Source organism: Mus musculus, chromosome 7, assembly GCF_000001635.26.
Source record: "Mus musculus strain C57BL/6J chromosome 7, GRCm38.p6 C57BL/6J".
NCBI lineage: Eukaryota > Metazoa > Chordata > Mammalia > Rodentia > Muridae > Mus > Mus musculus.
Window position 1 is genome coordinate 103,317,897 of NC_000073.6, and position 18,664 is coordinate 103,336,560.

The 18,664-nt window shown below is 36.9% G+C and overlaps 2 protein-coding genes across 2 annotated transcripts; both read left to right on the top strand.

Annotated features, from left to right (window-relative positions):
* Positions 1 to 2,516: 2,516 nt before the first annotated feature.
* Olfr597 (olfactory receptor 597) lies at positions 2,517 to 3,464 on the top strand. Its single transcript, NM_001011845.2, has one exon. The coding sequence runs from the start codon at positions 2,517 to 2,519 to the stop codon at positions 3,462 to 3,464; it is 948 nt and encodes a 315-aa protein (NP_001011845.2).
* A 7,127-nt stretch (positions 3,465 to 10,591) lies between these two features.
* Olfr598 (olfactory receptor 598) lies at positions 10,592 to 11,551 on the top strand. The gene has a single exon (NM_001011793.1). It carries the CDS (start codon positions 10,592 to 10,594, stop codon positions 11,549 to 11,551), a length of 960 nt encoding a protein of 319 aa, NP_001011793.1.
* The last annotated feature ends 7,113 nt before the right edge of the window (positions 11,552 to 18,664 follow it).

The window sequence follows — 18,664 nt, forward strand, 5'->3', positions numbered from 1 at the left end:
TCTATAATATGTTTAAAATGAAAAGGGAGTGTTTCAGGATAACCTGATACTTGTCTCTGAAGAAGCCCACAGTCCATTCACTCCTGTTGTTACAGAGTAGGAAGAGTCAGGAGCTCAGTGTTCCTCCATCTCCTGTTTATGGAAGAATTTGTGTCCCCGATTATTTTCATTCTCTCATTAATGCTCACATTGTAAAAGTGAAGTCTATGCCTAAATGATCGAGTCCACATAAAAGTCACGTAGGGAAGAAAGTATAGTAACTCACTGTAACATCCTAATTTTTCTCTTATGAGGATCCTGATGTGAATAGATAAAAATAAATCCTCTATGGAATATTGGGATCAGTGTTTATATATGAGAAGACAGGAGAAAATACTAAATATTTTTAAAAGATTTATTTTAAAAAATCATGCTTAAAGGGAGGAAAAGGATTTGCTAAAGAATTGGATCTTCTCACAAAAAAATAAATATGCATTGTACTTAAAAATTTCAAGAAAACTTTCTTTTTACTTAAATTACCTGTTTTGAGGCCATATTTTATTATTTTTTTCCACTTGGTTCAAACAAATGTAATTCTCAAATTATCACAAAAATTTCTCATAAAACTTTAGACTCAGCAAAATATTTTCATAATGTTCATGTACACTTAGAACAATTTAATTATTGTCTACTGTATTCTAATAAACCTTCACTAGTCTTTAAAGCAATGGTATAAATAATAACCTTGTATTATATGATAGAAAATAATTGAAGTCAAAGCTCCTCATACTTGCATAGCAGACAGGCATAGGTTTTGTGATTTTTATCAAAATAAACAAACAAACAAAAAAAAAACAAAAACAGAAAACTCCTGCCAGCTAGAAGCCTTTTGAAGCTCTGAGGTGAACAGTAATGTCCTGGCTTCACACACCTGACATGCCTCAGAGCTAACCTAAAGGCCTAGAAGGGACAACTAGCTCTCTAAGTATACAAGACACCAGAGTCTCAGAAGTGCACAGCAGCTTTAAGTCCCTGCTTCCAGTTTCTACAGAAAAAATTTCAGGTGAGAAACAATGCCTATCTACCCCTAGGGAGACGTCATAAAACAGAATAAAAGTATCTATGATTTTGCAAGTGTTGTACACACTGACCTAAGTTTTGTGCTTTCTGCTTTGTTTTAGAAAGCCATGGGCTGGAGTACCTCCAGTGGAACCTGAGACTAGATTATTCAAAACCAAAGTTCACACTAACACCCAAGTACCTTGCTGCAGTGAACCACCTAAAGTCTGTGTTGGTATGTAACGTTCATCAGGAAGTGGGGAAAGTTTCAAAAGCATCCAGATATTCCTGACAGTCAAAATTATAACATGCATGTGACAATTTATGTTTTCTACATCAAGACTGATCATGGGTGATCCATACTTAGGTTCTTAAAGATTAGGCATTTTCCAGTAGAGAGTGAGATATCAGCCCTAGTTGGAGGAGCTACCTGGGATATCTTAGTGAGGTTTAGCAGATATTTCCACTTTTAAAACAGGTGTGACTTGATGAGACACAGAGCTTCCATCCTGCACACTTTGTCTTAAAGATTCTCTTATAGACTTCCTCTTGTCTACAACAGGTAGTCTGACCTAATATTGGTGAGAAGCAAAGTCATTCACAGCCAGTTCACAGATGCCACTGAAATAGCCGATGGTCACTCAGCCACTACATAGAGATACTGTGAGTTTGAATTGGTTCAAAAAAGAAACATTGCTCTTTAGTCTCCATAAGGCTTGACTATTTTTCACTTTCATAGAAACTGGCCTAATAAAACTTTTATTCACTTTCCAATGTTCTAATGAAGAACAATTAAAATCTGGTCCATTAAAGGAACTCTCTATTTTACCGTTTTCTTATCATCAAAACCACTACCCAGAAAAGCAACATACTGTTCAATATGTTGATATGAAGACTAATTTTTAGACGATTAAAATTCTGTCCAAAGTCTCCCCTGAGAACAGATGAGAGTGATCAGAATAATACTGTGATAAGGGCAGATTAGCTCATAAATAATGCTCTCATGGGATCCTGGATCAAATAAAAGGAGGTCTCTTTTAAGTATTCAAACTAAAAATAACTTCTCAGTTTCCTGAATAAGGATTGGTTTCTTGGACAAAGGAAGAACAGAGAATGGGAACTTTCAAGTAAACAAGTCAGATGGTCAGGACTAGGCAAAATAGTGCTCTCACTGATGTGTTTGCATATACAAAAAATGATCTGAAATCCTGACACTTTCAATTTTGCCTCTTTTATGGCTTTACAGAAGGCTTCAAGTAAGACTCTGCCTCTGTTACCATGAAAAGCATCAGAGGCCTTTGATGACCAACTGAACAAGGTCTACTGGAGACCCTGATCTTTGCTAAAAAAAGCAGGGTTGAATGCTACTCTGGCAGAGAGTGAGCTCAATGAAAGACTTAGATATTTTCAACTCTGGCCTACATTCTATTTTTTCCAGATATCATGCTTAATGGTGAGAAGACAAAATGCTGAGCTCCATGAACACCAATAACGTGACATATCTGAACCCTGGAACTGTAATACTGATTGGAATTCCTGGACTAGAGCACGTGCAGTTTTGGATTGGATTTCCATTCTTTACAGTGTGTCTGGTGGCTCTTTTGGGAAATATCATTTTATTAATCATCATCCCAGCCGAGCGTAGCTTACACCAACCCATGTACATCTTCCTGGCTGTGCTGGCAGGTACAGACATAGGACTTTGTGCAGCCATTGCCCCCAAAATGTTGGCCATATTTTGGTTCAGGGCTTATTCCATGGCCTTTGATGCCTGCCTAGCCCAACTCTTCTTCATCCATACCTTACAGTGCATGGAGTCCGGCATTCTATTGGCAATGGCTTTTGATCGATACATTGCAATCTGTGATCCTCTGAGGCACACATCTATTCTTACACCTTCAATTCTTGGTCGGATGATAGTGGTGGTGGTAATTCGAGCGGTAGTACTTGTAGGCCTGTTACCTATTCTAATAAAAAGACTGCACCATTTTTGGTCCATTCAAATTGCCCACTCTTACTGTGAACACATGGCTGTGGTGAAGCTTGCAGCAGATGATGTACAGGTCAATAAGATATGTGGTCTTTTTGTGGGGTTTAGCATTCTGGGATTTGACATGGTTTTTATCATCATATCATATGCCCTGATTTTCCAAGCTGTTTTTCGCCTTAAACAGAAGGAGGCAAGGCTCAAAGCCTTTAACACCTGCACAGCTCATATTTTTGTTTTTTTAGAGTTCTATATTCTTGCCTTTTTCTCCTTTTTTAGCCACCGTTTTGGTCATGTTGTTCCCTCCACTCACATTCTTCTGTCAACCATCTACCTCCTCTTGCCTCCTGCTCTCAACCCTATTGTGTATGGAGTAAAAAACATGGTCATTCGAAAGCGGGTTGCACAGATCTTTTTTCTAGATCATGCACATCAGTAGGGATCTGCCAGATACTTCCTGACTTACAAAAAAGGCTATTGCCTTGTAGAAATAGGTAAGGTCTGTGCTCTGTGTTTACTATAGGGTTTCATCTTCTCCTCATGGACCATGAAGGGATTCCATTCCACAATTACAGATCGACTAAAATAAAAACTATATGGAATATGACTGATACCATGTCTCCATTCCTGTTATAATTGACTTCTAATATATATCACAAATATTCCTTTTTTTAAATAGCTTTAATCTGCAGTACATGTAGTTTATTTTTTTCCTGAAATTTTTTAGTTTTTTTTTTTTTGTTTGTTTGTTTTGGTTTTGGTTTTTTAAGACAGGGTTTCTCTGTGTAGCCCTGCCTGTCCTAAACTCACTCTGTAGACCGGGCTGGCCTTGAACTCAGAAATCTGCCTGCCTCTGCCTCCCAAGTGCTAGGATTATAGGTGTGTGCCACCACTTTTATTTTAAAAAATAAAAGCATTAGTTATTTGTTGACTGCCTTAGGTCATTTTTAGTATTTTAATTTCATATATGTGTTCATTTTAGTTATTGCTTATGTTGTATCATTCTTATTGTGCATTTTCCTTACATATTTTAAAGTAATAATGAGTAAATTAAAATTTAATGAATCATTTCTAACTGTGTTTTCTATGCTAACATTAACTTATTGACATATTATTATTCTAAATAATTTTTATATACTTCTATTTCACTCATTGCCATCAGAAAGTACTATTTGCACTTTGTCCCAGTATAACCTTTATACTGTGTGGCTTGTAGGTAATATATTTATCATCATTAGATTGGTTTTTTTTGTGTATCTATGTGTATATGTGCATGTGTGTGTATAAATGATCTGTTTATAACTTAAGAGAATAGAGAGTTGTATCAGTGGTTATGGGAGCTTGTTATTCTTACAAGAGTCCTGAGTTTGGTTTCTATCATACAGACCATGGTTCACAATCATTTGTAACTTCAGATTGAGGAAATCTGACACCTTTTTCTCATCTCTGTGGGCAGGAAGCATATTCTTTTGAAAATTCATATATGAAGAAAAGACATTCATACCCATTAAATAAAATAAATTAAAAAAATAGATAATTAAATGTAGATAAATTGAAATTCAAAAGCGCAATTAATACATAAAAAAATACAGAGAAACAAAGACATCTCTCCAGCTCAAAATAAACCACTGGCCTGAAGAAATGAAGTTCTAAACTATATCCTACATATATTATATGATAATAAACCTTTGAAGTAAATACGTGGCAAAATCAATAATATACATATACTTAATATACTTGCAAGGACACTAGAAGAATACAGCTCACAGAGTCAACTAAGCAGGGCTCATGTGGGATCACTGCGACTGAAATGGTAGTCACAGAGCCTGTATGGATCCGCACTAGGTCTCCTATATTTTATGCTTTTGTGGTTTTGTGTCTATGCAGTGGAAGTTGGGGTGCCACTGACTCTCTTGTCTGCTCTTTAGATTCCTTTTCTCCTACTGAGTTACCTTGCTGACCCATGAATGGGGGTTTGTGCCTATCCCTTTGTATCTTTTGTGCCATGTTTGTTTGATATCCCTGAGAAGCCTGCTCTTTTCTGAAGGAAAACAGAAGAGAACTGGGTCTGGAGGAGAAGAGAAGTGGGAGGGGGGAGATGGGAGGAGTGGTGGGAGGGAAAACTGTGGTCAGGGTGTACAGTATGAGGGAACAATGGATTTTAATAGAACATGAAATTTTTCAGTACCTAAAGAAAATCTGTTTACTTCTCTACAAACAAAGTTAATTTTGTGTATATCTTGAGCCTTCATTAATGATGGTGAAGCTAGATAAAAATCAGAATATTGAAATATTGAACATAAATCTATCACGATGATCTACCATGGATGAGAACATCTGGAAATTAAGTCACATTCAGGGTGGAATAACATTTCTGAGAAAATATATGGTGAAATGTTTGTTCAAATGGTATAGTAGCAACATGATGGTGTTTCCTGGGAACTTTTCAGATAAAGGCAGATTTTGTTTGTTTGTTTGTTTGTTTGTTTGTTTTTGTAACTAGTGTGTTCCTGGTATCATAAGAGAAATGAGTGACTTCCTAAACTCAGCAGTGTCAAGATCTGCCAATGATTGGTGCTGATTGCATAATGGTTAATGACATATGGAGCTTTCTACCCTGGGAATTAGTAAGATCCCTAATGAACCTGGATATGTGTGTGTATGTGTGTGTGTCATTTAGTGACAAATTATATTAAGGAGGGAACTGTGTGCTAAGAATTCAAGTAAAGTTATTACAAGGACTGTGAGTGTACTGGAGAAAAATGTATTAGATACAGGCATGGTGACTGACCTTGAATACTCTAGCACTTGAAAGGAGAAAGGACAAGGACCATGAGTTCAAGATCTTTTCAAATACATGGCAAATTAGAAGCTACTCTGGATAACTTGAGACTGTATCTCAAGAAATTAGCCAACTCACCAGATGACCCAACAGGAGAGAAGATACATTGGTAATAATATGCTTTATTAGAATTAGCCTAATAGTTTAGAGAATTGGCTAATTTGCCTCTAAGTATACATTTATAAGTGGAAGCTGACAAAAAGGCATTTTAGACTCTTCTTTTGGATAATATGGTAAACTTGTATTTGGGGCTATCATGTATTATCTTGTGTGTGGTTAAAAGAAGAATAAAAAGCCATTGTAAGAGCAGTGGCACATTAAAATACAAAGCAAACAAACAAACAAGGAAACAAGCAAACAAAAACCTGCTGTCCTAAAAAAAATGGAATGACAAATTTTCTGATGTTTCAATAGTGGGAACTTTGAAAAACATTCGTGAAGTAGATTTTCAGTGCATTTAAAAGTAAAACTATTGACTGTGGTTTCCTCTAGAAACTTAATTCTTTCTTGGCATTTTCAAGGATTTGTTTACCTTTGTATAACACATGAATTCAGGAGACACATATATAGAAGTGGAATCCACAGAATTGACATTCATTAAATAGTTGACTGCAGTTGATGCTAAGCAGCACATGTGCATTTGTTAAGAATAGTTGTTACTCATCAACGTTAGCTCAAGGTCTTGACCTAGTATCTTTTGTCCAGCAGATGACACAGTTTGCAAAAGATGCTAAGCCTTGATAGGTAACCATTAAGAAATCTCTGAAACTCATGTTTACTTGACCTGGCTACTGCAGTTGTCAGAATCCCCATGCTATATGCAAGACTGTATAGTTCCTATTCTTATATTAATGAAAAGACTTTTAAAGTATAAGTGAAGTTGAAAGTGTATGTCCTGATGCTTAAGGTAAATGAAGGTATGAATCATAAAGATAACAACCCTCTTGGGGAGTTAGATAAAAATAATTTTCTTGACTCCTGCTGTAGTGTAAAGTGCAGTGGCTCTTTTAGCAACATTTCAATGTGTTGAAACTTTGTGGGAATACAACCAGCCTAAGCCAGACCAGGCTTTAGCTTTACCAGATATGTTTTTCTCTCTACAGATTTCCAAGTGGGAATGATGGAATTTTATTTTTGTTGAAATATAATTAAAAAGTTTATGAGTACACTACTAATTGATTTTTCCTGGTTTATTTGCTTTTGTACTTTTCATAAAACAAGAATAATTTAAATTCATGAACCTTTAATTTTTTTTATTTTTTGAGATTAGGATATAATTACATAATATCTTCCTTCCTTTTCCTTCCTATAAACCCAGTCACATACTCTTCCACACTTTCCCTTTTAAATTGATAACACTGACAATATACAGATTACGGAAATTGTGTTTATATAGTTAGGAATAATGCACTCTTTAGTTATGTTTTTAAGGATAATTACATAATACTCTATCATACTTATAGTCTCCAAATAGTTTTTGACATTTGCCAGCTTTCTTGTCTATCTATACTCAATTGCAATGAACTCTACAATTCTATATTTTAAAACAAAAAAGGACTATTTCAGGATAACCTGCTAATTATCTCTGAGAAAGCTTTACAAGTGTGTAAATAATGAAGGAAATTGGATAAAGACAAAGCAAGAATATTCCTTTAAGGTCAGTGTCTGATCCATCTGCCCAAGAAATGCTTCTCTCTGGGCAAAGACCATCCCAGCTCCCTTTACCCTTCTTATTTCTTTTGAACACCATTAGGTATCCTCCATTTTCTTTCAGTAGATATTGATTACATGTTTGTAATTGTGTTATTTCATGTTTCTAAGGTTCATAGAGTTAAAAATCTACTCTGTCTTATAGGAACTGAGTTTTATGAAACTGAGGTACATGCTTACTCTCCATCAGGTTTCTACATGATTCTAAAATCCTCAAAGAAATGGTAAGAATTACTTGATTTAAGAAATGTGAACTTTTATATATAGTACATAGAATTAAAAGAAACAAATAGCTAACTTGAGTAGCATACTGGTTATATATTCCTTATCTTTTTCACCATAGCATGTGACAGCTGCTCTTGGAGTGTCTGTGACACAAATCTTTTTGTCTCTAGCCCCTCCTCCTCCTCCTTTTCCTCCTCTTCTTGATTTGTCTTCCTTTCTATTACAAAGAATCTCTCATTTCCCTCTGGTTCTGTTCATTTTATTCTTTAGTATTCCAGTGACTGTGTTAGATTGGAGTAACATGCTAGATTTTTTCATAGACTTTCATAGATTTAGTGTGAATTGCTCCAAGTACCTATTCATTGGAAGATTATTTAATTAAATGTGTGATAATTAAGTTAGGTGTCTTTAATTTATAGATATAAAACTGGAAAACAGAATTAAGCAAATTTTCTAAGTAGAAAATGGACATCAGGTACTGATAGCCAGATCACATTACTGATTAATATTAAGCCTTTGTTAGAATGTTTATTGAAAACAATGTACATAATCTAGTAAATGTGCTTTCATACAGCAAGATAAATAGAATTCATTTTTGCCTTTAAATTGTTAGGCCATTATCAAGTGATCAAAGGGCTTCTGTAATTTCTGGCACATCAAATCATATGTGTTAAAATCAGCATGGAACTCTTTCAGCATTTCTCCCACCTTAATTTCCCCAATTACCAAATGAAAACAACAGAGGAAAAAGCTTTTCACAAATGTTAGTTTACATAACTGATACTTATGATTGTTTGGACCACAGTCCATTCACTAGTGATTCTGAGTAGAAAGAATTTAAAGCCCCAGATTATTTTCATTCATAATGTAAAAATGAGGTCTATACTTAAATAATAGAGTCCACATAAATGGAACATACAACACAGTTACCCAATGATATTTTATAATTTTTTTTCTTTTATGAGCACCCTGATGTGAATAGATAAAAATAAATAATCTTTGGAAGATATTGGGGTCAGTGTTTATATGTGAAAGGACTGAAGAAAAATTCTAAATATTTTTCAAAATACACTGATTAATAAAATCATAATTAAAGAAAGGAAGAGAATTTGATAAATAATTGGATCTCCTCCCCATCAAAATAAATGTTCATTATATTCAAAGGTTTTCAAGAAACTTTTTATTCAAATTGATTCAAACTAATATAATTCTCAAATTTTCACAAAATTTGCCATAAAACTTCACAGTCAGCAAAATATTTTCCTAATATCCTTGTACACTTAGAACAGTTCAATTATTTAGCACTGTGTTCTAATAAGCCTTCACTAGTATTTTAAAACAATGGTATAAATAATCAGTTTGTACAACTTACCATATGTACAAGCATTAAAGTAAAAACTTCTAATATTTTCTCAGCACCAAGCATATGTTTTTGACAGGAAACTTTATGCCAGCTAGAAGTCTTCTGAATCCCTGTGTGAACAGCAACGTCTTGGGCTCACACAACTGACATGCCTTGGAGCTAACACACAAGCTGAATGCAACTTGGCTGGAAGGGACATCTTGTTCCTCAAGCACCCAAGACACCAGAGCCTCAGAAGACCCCAGCAGCTCTAAGTTCCTGCTTCCAGTTTCTGCAGAAGAAATTTCAGGTGAGAATCAACACCTATCTCCCTCCATAGAGAGACATAATAAATCAGAATAAAAGTATCTATGATTATTTGAGTGTTGTACACAATGACCTGAGTCTTGTGCTTCCTGCTTTCCTTTAGAGAGCAGTAGTGGGCTGCAGTACCTCCACTGGAACCTGAGACTAGTTTAATCAGAACCAAAGTCCATACTAACCCCCGAGCATTTTCCTGCAGTGAACCACCTAAAGTCTGTGTTGGTTCATGACTTTCATGGAGCAGCACAGAAAGTTTCAATAATATCCATATATTCTTGACAGTCAAAACTATCGCTTATTTGTGACAATTTATGTTTCCTACATCAAAACTCTGATCATAGGTGATCCATATTTAGTTTCTTAAAAATAGGCATTTCACAGTAAAGAATTAAATGTTAGCCCTAATGGGAGGAGCTATCTGGGATATCTGAGGTATGGCAGATACTTCCACTTTAAAAACAGGCAGGACTGGATGAGTCACAGTGCTTTTATTCTATACACTTTGTCTCAAAGACTCTCTTGTAGATTGCCTCTTGTCTACAACAGGTAGTCTAACCTAATATTGGTTAAAAACAAAATCATCCACAGCCAGGTCACAAATACCACTGAAATTGCCAATGGTTACTCAAAGTCTACATGAAGACATTGTGAGATGAAGTCAAATTGATTCAAGAACAAACACCAGTCTTTGTTCTCCATAAGGCCTGACTTTCTTTTCACTTTCATTGAAACTGGCTCAATAGAACATGTTTTATTCACTTCCTAATGTTCTAATGAAAAAAACAATAAAATTGTAGTTTAGAATCACAATAACCACAAACAGAAGGAAAAACTGTTCAATATCTTGAAATAAAGACTAATTCTAAGATGATTAAACACCCTTCCAAAGTTTCCCTTGAGAACAGATGACAGCAAGCCTTTGTTCTGACTACCATGACAACCATCATAGACCTTTCATGACCAACTAAACAAAGAGCTACTGGAGAGCCTGAAATTTGCTAAAAACACACTGAGGATGAATGCTACTCTGACAGAGAGTGAGCGCAATTAAAGACTTAGACATCTTCACCTCTATCCTACATTCTATTTTTTCAGATATCATGCTCAGTGGTGAGAAGAAAAAATGCTGAGCTCCCTGAAAACCAATAACGTGACATATCTGAACCCTGGAACTGTAATATTGATTGGAATTCCTGGACTAGAGCACGTGCAGTTTTGGATTGGATTTCCATTCTTTACAGTGTGTCTGGTGGCTCTTTTGGGAAATATCATTTTATTAATCATCATCCCAGCCGAGCATAGCTTACACCAACCCATGTACATCTTCCTGGCTGTGCTGGCAGCTACAGACATAGGACTTTGTGCAGCCATTGCCCCCAAAATGTTGGCCATATTTTGGTTCAGGGCTTATTCCATGGCCTTTGATGCCTGCCTAGCCCAACTCTTCTTCATCCATACCCTTCAGGGCATGGAGTCCGGCATTCTGTTGGCAATGGCTTTTGATCGATACATTGCAATCTGTGATCCTCTGAGGCACACATCTATTCTTACACCCTCAATTCTTGGTCGGATGATAGTGGTGGTGGTAATTCGAGCGGTAGTGCTTGTAGGCCTGTTACCTATTCTAATAAAAAGACTGCACCATTTTCGGTCCATTCAAATTGCCCACTCTTACTGTGAACACATGGCTGTGGTGAAGCTTGCAGCAGATGATGTACAGGTCAATAAGATATGTGGTCTCTTTGTGGGGTTTAGCGTTCTGGGATTTGACATGGTTTTTATCATCATATCATATGCCCTGATTTTCCAAGCAGTTTTTCGCCTTAAACAGAAGGAGGCAAGGCTCAAAGCCTTTAACACCTGCACAGCTCATATTTTTGTTTTTTTAGAGTTCTATATTCTTGCCTTTTTCTCCTTTTTTAGCCACCGTCTTGGCCATGTTGTTCCCTCCACTCACATTCTTCTGTCAACCATCTACCTCCTCTTGCCTCCTGCTCTCAACCCTATTGTGTATGGAGTGAAAAACATGGTCATTCGAAAGCGGGTGGCACAGATCTTTTTTCTAGATCATGCACATCAGTAGGGATCTGCCAGATACTTCCTGACTTACAAAAAAGGCTATTGCCTTGTAGAAATAGGTAAGGTTTGTGCTCTGTGCTCATTGTAGGGGTTTTCTACCCTCCTCATGGACCATGAAGGGATTCAATTTCACAATTATAGATGGACTGGAATTCAAATAAGCAATTAATAGAGAAATATGCAGAGAAAGACATCTCTCTTTGCAAAATAAAATACTGACAAAAAGAAATGTAGTTATAAACTGTACTTTACATGTATTATTATATGACTAAATAACATATTTTGAATAAATATGTGGTATCAAAATCAACAATGTAAATATACTTAATATACATCCTGGAGGATAAGTTTTAATACATTTCTCTAGGTGGATTCTTGTCCTATTCTATAGATGAGAATGTATGCCTAGTACTGTTAATTAAATAAAAAAAAATCTTAATTTTTGGGCTCTCATGTCCAGATTAATTACAGCTGTCTTTTTAAATCTGCTGTGTCAAAAATAACTTCTAAATGTTTAAACACACACAGAGACATAGATGCACACACACAAATACACACACACACACACACACACACATACACTCATACCCCCCACATACTCCTCCCCACACACACAATCCCTACTGTCAGTCTCAATCATAGAAGCTCTTTTTTTGTAATGATAGTGAATGTAGAAACACATGGGTGCTTATAGCCCAGAATAAGTGAAGCTTGAGGGTTCGTTCCTGAAGAAAACACTTATGTTACCTCTGTAAGACACAGGGGATAAGATATCAAGGAGGAGGGAGTACAAAACATACGTAGGAAAAAGCACTGCAAAATGTCATCTTTGTGAATGGCATAGCCATTTCAGTTATTAACCAAAGCAGCTGTGCTGACCTACACTGTGCTGACACAAGTCTGTCATCAATGGGAGAGGAAAACATAGGCTACTATCTCTTCTTGCTGAATGCTATGCCCACTCCAGTGAAGTCTGCCTGTTGAGGTGGAAAGGCCTGGAGGCAGTCAGGAGGCAAAGAGTTTCAAGGAAACTCAGCCTCCTGGAACCTTGGCATTCTCATAGCCCATATACTCAAACCCTATCTCCATGTTAGTATGGTGTATGCTCTCTTTCAGTATTGTTTTATTATAAGTGCCTTTAAAGATTGAATCCTGGCACAGGTAAGCCTCCACCAGTGTTCCAACACCCTAGAAAATCCTTGAAGCCAAGGAGCTAGGAATTCAGTAAGAAAGTTACCTAACATTCAAATTCACTCTACTAGAGATGGTGAAATTAATTAGGCATTACAAAGTACAGAGCTAGAATAGCTCAGGGCTAGTCTACTTAGGACAGTAGCTGAGTCTCACCCAAACAGGGGAACACACAATGGCCTAGTGGATAGGTGGGTTAACCATGAAAGAGTTAGGGAATCCCCCTGGCACAGGTTTCTTCACTTGGCCCAAGGGAACAGCATAATCAGGCATTTACTAAGAACTCCTGGTGGTGGGCTTAACAATAGACTAGCATTACACCTGGCTCCTTTCTTAGTGGTAAACAGTGGCCTGTTCCTGTCATCTTTTGATGTATACATTCCTTTTGTTTTGTGTAACTGTAACTTGGTGGATGTGTTCCCCTGGTTTTTCTTGTTTTTCTTCTGTATAAAAAAGTTTGGAGTTCATTTGGACTACACACTCAGATTGACACTCAGATTCTCTTGTGTTGCATCTGTTTCTCATCCCCATTCCCTCTGACTCTGCCCATCTGTCTGAGACTCTGATTAGCACGGAATGAGGAGGGCCCATTGAGCCCCCATCTGTGGCAGCTGAATTGTTGACTATTTACAGATTCTGAGAAAGGGAGAGTCATTGTTATCACCTATATACTCCAGGTGAGTCCACCAAGTTGTAGTGGTTATTTATAAACCCATTGCCTTTGCAAACCTCAGTATGTCACATATAAAATAAAGGCATAAATGTAGGAAAGGTGTTCGTAGGAAAGAGAGCTGCTGGCAGGAGGTGACAAAAGATGAATGAGAGTAATCAGAATGCATTATATACATGTATAAAGTTTTCAAGGAATGAATGTAATGACTAATAGTTCCAAACCACTCTCATAAAAACATCTAAAGTTTTTATTACTCATTTTATTTTTTTTTACATTTCATATGATATCCCTCTTCCCAGTTACCCCTCCACAAATCTCCATCCCGTCTCCCCCTCGCCCTTGCCTCTATAAAGGTGCTTCTCTACTCTTTCACCCACTCCTGCCTCACTGCTTTAGCATTTCTTTACATTGGGATATCAAGCCTCTACAGGACCAAAGGCCTCCCCTCCCATTGATTTCAGATGAGGCCATCCTCTGTTTCATATGTATCTGGAGACATGGATTCATCCATGTATACTCTTTGGTTCATGGTTTATTCTCTGTGATCTCTGGGTGGTTTGGTTAGTTGATACTGTTCTTCTCTATGGGGTTACAATCCCCTTTAGCTTGTTAAGTCCTTCCCTTAGCTCTTCCATTGGATTATATTAAAACTTTGTTTACTATTTTCATGTCTTTTCAATAAACTACATGAAGTTCCAGCTAAAGCAATAAGACAACTGAATAAGATCAAGGGCATACAAATTGTGAAGGAAGAAGTCAAAGTATCATTATTAGCAGATGATATCATAGTACACATAAGTGACCACAAAAATTCTACTGGGATCCCCTATAACTGATAAACACTTTCAGCAATGCGTATGGTACATACATGATAAACTATAAAGCAAACAAACAAAACTAAACTAAAAGAACACACCAAAACTTAAAAATGTGTAGATCTTCTCTATTAAATGACAAATAGATTGTGAAAGAAATCAGGAAAACAATGTCTTTCACAAATTATATAAATTAGTTTTGGTATATCCCTAACCAGACAATTGTATGACTTGTATGACAAAAACTTGAAGTCACTGAAGAAAGAAATTGAAGAAGATATCAGGAGATAGAAAACCCTCCCATGCTCTTGGATCAGTAGAATTAGCATAGTATAAATGGCTATTCTACAAAAAGCCATTTATAGAGTCAATGCAATGCCCATCAAAATTCCAGTATAATTCTTTACAGGCTTGGAAAGCACAATACTCCATTTCACATTAAAAGCAAAACTAAACAAAAATCAGGATAGTTAAAACAATACTGAATAATGAAGAACTTCTGGATGTATCACCATCCCTTATTTCAACCTGTACTGCAAAGCTGTGGTAACAAAATCCATATAACATGGTATTGGCATAAAAGCAGACAGGATGATCAATAGAATCAAACTGAAGACACAAAGATAAATACACACATTATGAACACTTGCTTTTTGATAAAGAAACCAGAAATACACAATAGAAAGAAGAAAGCATCTTTAACAAATGTTGGTGGTCTACTTGCGTGTCTGTGTGTAGAAGAATGCAAATTAATCCATATCTTTCACCCTGCACAAAACTTGTTTAAACCATGTTTAGCAAATACCTCAACATAAAACAGGACACACTGAACCTGATAGAAGAGAAAATGCTGGATATCCTTGAATGCACTGGGACAGGAGAAAACTTCCTAAACAGAACACCAATGGAACCAGCACTAAGTTCCACAATTAATAAGTGAAGCCTCATGAAACTGAAAAGGTTCACTTGAAATGACATTGTCAGTAGGACAAAATAGCAGTCTACATAATGGGAAAAGATTTTCACCAAATCTGGCAAAGGGTTTTATCAACAAATCAAGAAACTAGACATTGACAAACCAAATAATACAATTAAATATGGGACAGAGATCTATCAACAGAGAATTTTCTAACAGGAATCTCAAATGGCTTAGAACAGTTAAACAACTGTTCAACATCCTTAATTATCAGGGAAAAGCAAATCAAAACTAGTTTGATATTCCATTTACACCTGCCAGAATGGCCAAGATAAAAAACTAAGTAACAGTTCATGCGGCTGAGGATATGCAACAAGGGGGAATACTTTTCTATTGCTGATAGGAGTGCAAACTTGTTCAAACACCATGGAAATCTGTATCAGAAATATGAAAATTTATCTACTTCAAGACCAAGTTATACCACTCTTGGACATATAAGAGGCCATCCATTCTACCACTAAGATATTTGCTCAACTATGTTAATAGCAGCTTTATTCATAATAGCCAAACTGGAAAAAACCTAGATGTCCCTCAATCAAAGAATAAATAGAGAAAATGTGGTATATTTACACAATGGAGAATTTCTTGATGTGCCCTTCCCTCAGCCTTGCACAGGCTGCTCAGATCTGTCTTGCCACAGCTGGCTAGCCCACCTAGGGTGGAGTCTTCCAACCTAGGTAAAGTCTATTGTCCTGCCACATCTGCAGCTTTCCTCCAAGATTCCACTACTTCCTGAGAGACTGAACCTGTTTTGACACTATCCTGACAATGCAGAGATCCTGACAAAGCAAGAGATCCTGGCATGGTGGGGGGTGGCGTTCCCCCCTTTATAAGCTCGGACTCATAAGTAAACATTGCCCTTGATCAGAAAGCTTTGTCTTGGCTTTCCCATCCAAAACCCCATCTTTACTTTCAGGAACCCAGTAACCCGTGGCTGCAGGTGGCTACAACTTGGTTTTTAGAAAAATAAAATATACCATGGAACTTGCAGGCAAATGAATGGAAGTAGAAAAAAGTCATCCTGAGCAAGGCAAGCCATATTCAGAAAGACAAACATGATATGCAGCCACTTATAAGTGGATATTAGGTGCTAAAGATAATCTTTCTATAGTTTAGACACTCAGAGAGAAGCAAAGTAACAAGGAGACCTCTAAGGGGGACATATGGAAAGGGGGACTAGAATAGATTTGTGGGTGGACTGGGGGAGGGTAGAGATGAGAACAGGGGAGATCAGGTAGGGGGAAGAGGAAGAGATGGAGAGAATCCTGAGAGAGACTACTGGAATATGGGGTGGGCTGTATTTAGGGGGCTTTGTGGACAGCTAGTGCATTGGAAACTTTCTGGAACCTATGGGGATGACCCTAGTGAGGACTGCTAGTAATGGAAGATAAGGAACTTCCATTGGTGGGACTGACATGAACCCAGACACAAAACCTTTTACTCACAACCTGTCTGCAAGATGTGCTGGGGCAATGTTGGCTCAGAGCTTGTTGGAGTGGTCAACCAATGTGTGGTGTAACTTGAGATTGAAGACACTAGAGTAAACCCAAGACTGACAATGCACAGCTGGCCAGGAACTGAAATTTGGATGGTCCAGGGACCTGGTGTAGAACTAAACATGATGGACATGCAAACACACCTCAAAATGATTCCTAATGATATTCTGATATACTCATAGATTGGTACCTAGTCCAATGTTCATCAGAGAGGCTTTCTCCTGCAGCTGATGGGAACAGATGCAGTGACTCACAGCCAACCATTTGGCGAAGCTCAGGGGGACCCTGTAAGAAGGGGAGGAATGATTGTAGGAGCTATTTTCTAAAGGGAAATGGAGAAGCAGTGGATTTGGGGAAGGGAAGAGGCAGAGTGGGACTGAGAGGGGTGGGGGAAGCTGTGGTCAGGATACATTTTATGAGAGAAGAATAAAAACAAGGCAAAAAACCTTTCAAATAGTCCAACTTATCATCTTTCAATGCAAAGTCAGTACATTGAAAAATTATTTAATGAATTTGCAAACATTTAAACAATTCAAGGCAGATTCCTTGCCAAAATATTAGGTGATTTCACTATTGGTGGAGAATAATAGAAATTCTTCCTAATGCTGGCTACAATTGAAAGGCACTTGACTTCTATCATTATCGCTGTGTGTGTTTTAAAATTGCTATAATAAAATAAATAGACAAGGATGTAAAAAGAAAAAGGAAATAAAATGATTTCTAAATCTCCTTTGTTCTTGAAACTTCAAAGTGCTATAGTATTTTCAAATAAATTTAGTAATATAGTAGTTGTCAGGGGTACATGACTGACTGCTCTGGTGACATATTTTCCATGATAAGTAGTGTTTTCTTTCATTTTGCTATAAAATTGACCATAGTTCACAGGTTGGTCAAAATAATAATGAATCTTTTATTTTCCTATTCTAGAAGTTCCTTATGTCTCATGTTTGTTCCAAATTGTTTCAGGTCTATCAGGTCATAGCACTGGCCTACAGCTTCCTTAAAAAAATAAATCTTCTAATTTAGAGGCAGCTTTCCATGAGGTAGATTACTCTATTCAGGATGTGCAACATCAAGTAATAAGAATCCTTCCTCTACTAACTATACATGAATATCAGAAATGCAGTGGCCTTCCTCCAGGGAACAGATCAAAACATCAACCTGGGATCAGCTCAGTACTAAGAAAATCCAAGAAAAGAAGAGGCGGGAAGCAGATGATGCAAGGTGGTGAGCTATTAATTCCTTCCCAAATCTAAACTGCATCAGAGAAGATCTATTTAAACTGGCTGTTTTTCTATCTGGGTGAGTTTCTTCTCCATGTATTAAGACCTCCATATAGCTAAGCATTTCTGTTTGCAGCAATCTTTAAAAGAAAAAAAAAATAAACCAAAGAGTATCAGATGATCTCATCTCAAGTGTTTTAAGAATAGATACTCCTCTAGAACGAGCCAGTTTTCTTTCTTGGACACAGGATTTCTTTTCTTAATAGTATGTAACATGGATCAGATATCTAAAGATAGAAACATCTTTAGGGGTGGAAGAACTAGAAGGTGGTTTCTGTATCACTGTTTTAGTTGCATGTGAGGAAGACATACTGTGAGGAAGACATTAGTAGCAAGAACAAGGTGAGAATGAGTTTATCAAAGTATCTCAATCAAATTTTTGCATAATATTGGCATACTAAAATTAAAATGCAAAGAGATAGTCTGTGCTTTGGAAATCTGTGTGTGTGCTTTCTCTCTCCCTCTCCATGCCCCCCCCCCCTGTATACAAATAGGTATATACTTTGGAAAGAACAACTGAAAGTATAAGAGAGAACCAAGACCCCACTTTCCTTAGCTCATTATCTAATCTTGCTTTCTGAGCAGTTACAGCTCACATCTCATCCCTGAAGTTCATATTATCTGGGAAATTTATGTTGCTCAAAACAAAGGCTTTTTTACTGATACACAAAATAAAATTATAA

Excerpts from the sequence above, each read along its gene's own strand:
- Olfr597 (NM_001011845.2), top strand. The coding sequence starts at position 2,517 with ATGAACACCAATAACGTGACATATCTGAACCCTGGAACTGTAATACTG.
- Olfr598 (NM_001011793.1), top strand. The coding sequence starts at position 10,592 with ATGCTGAGCTCCCTGAAAACCAATAACGTGACATATCTGAACCCTGGA.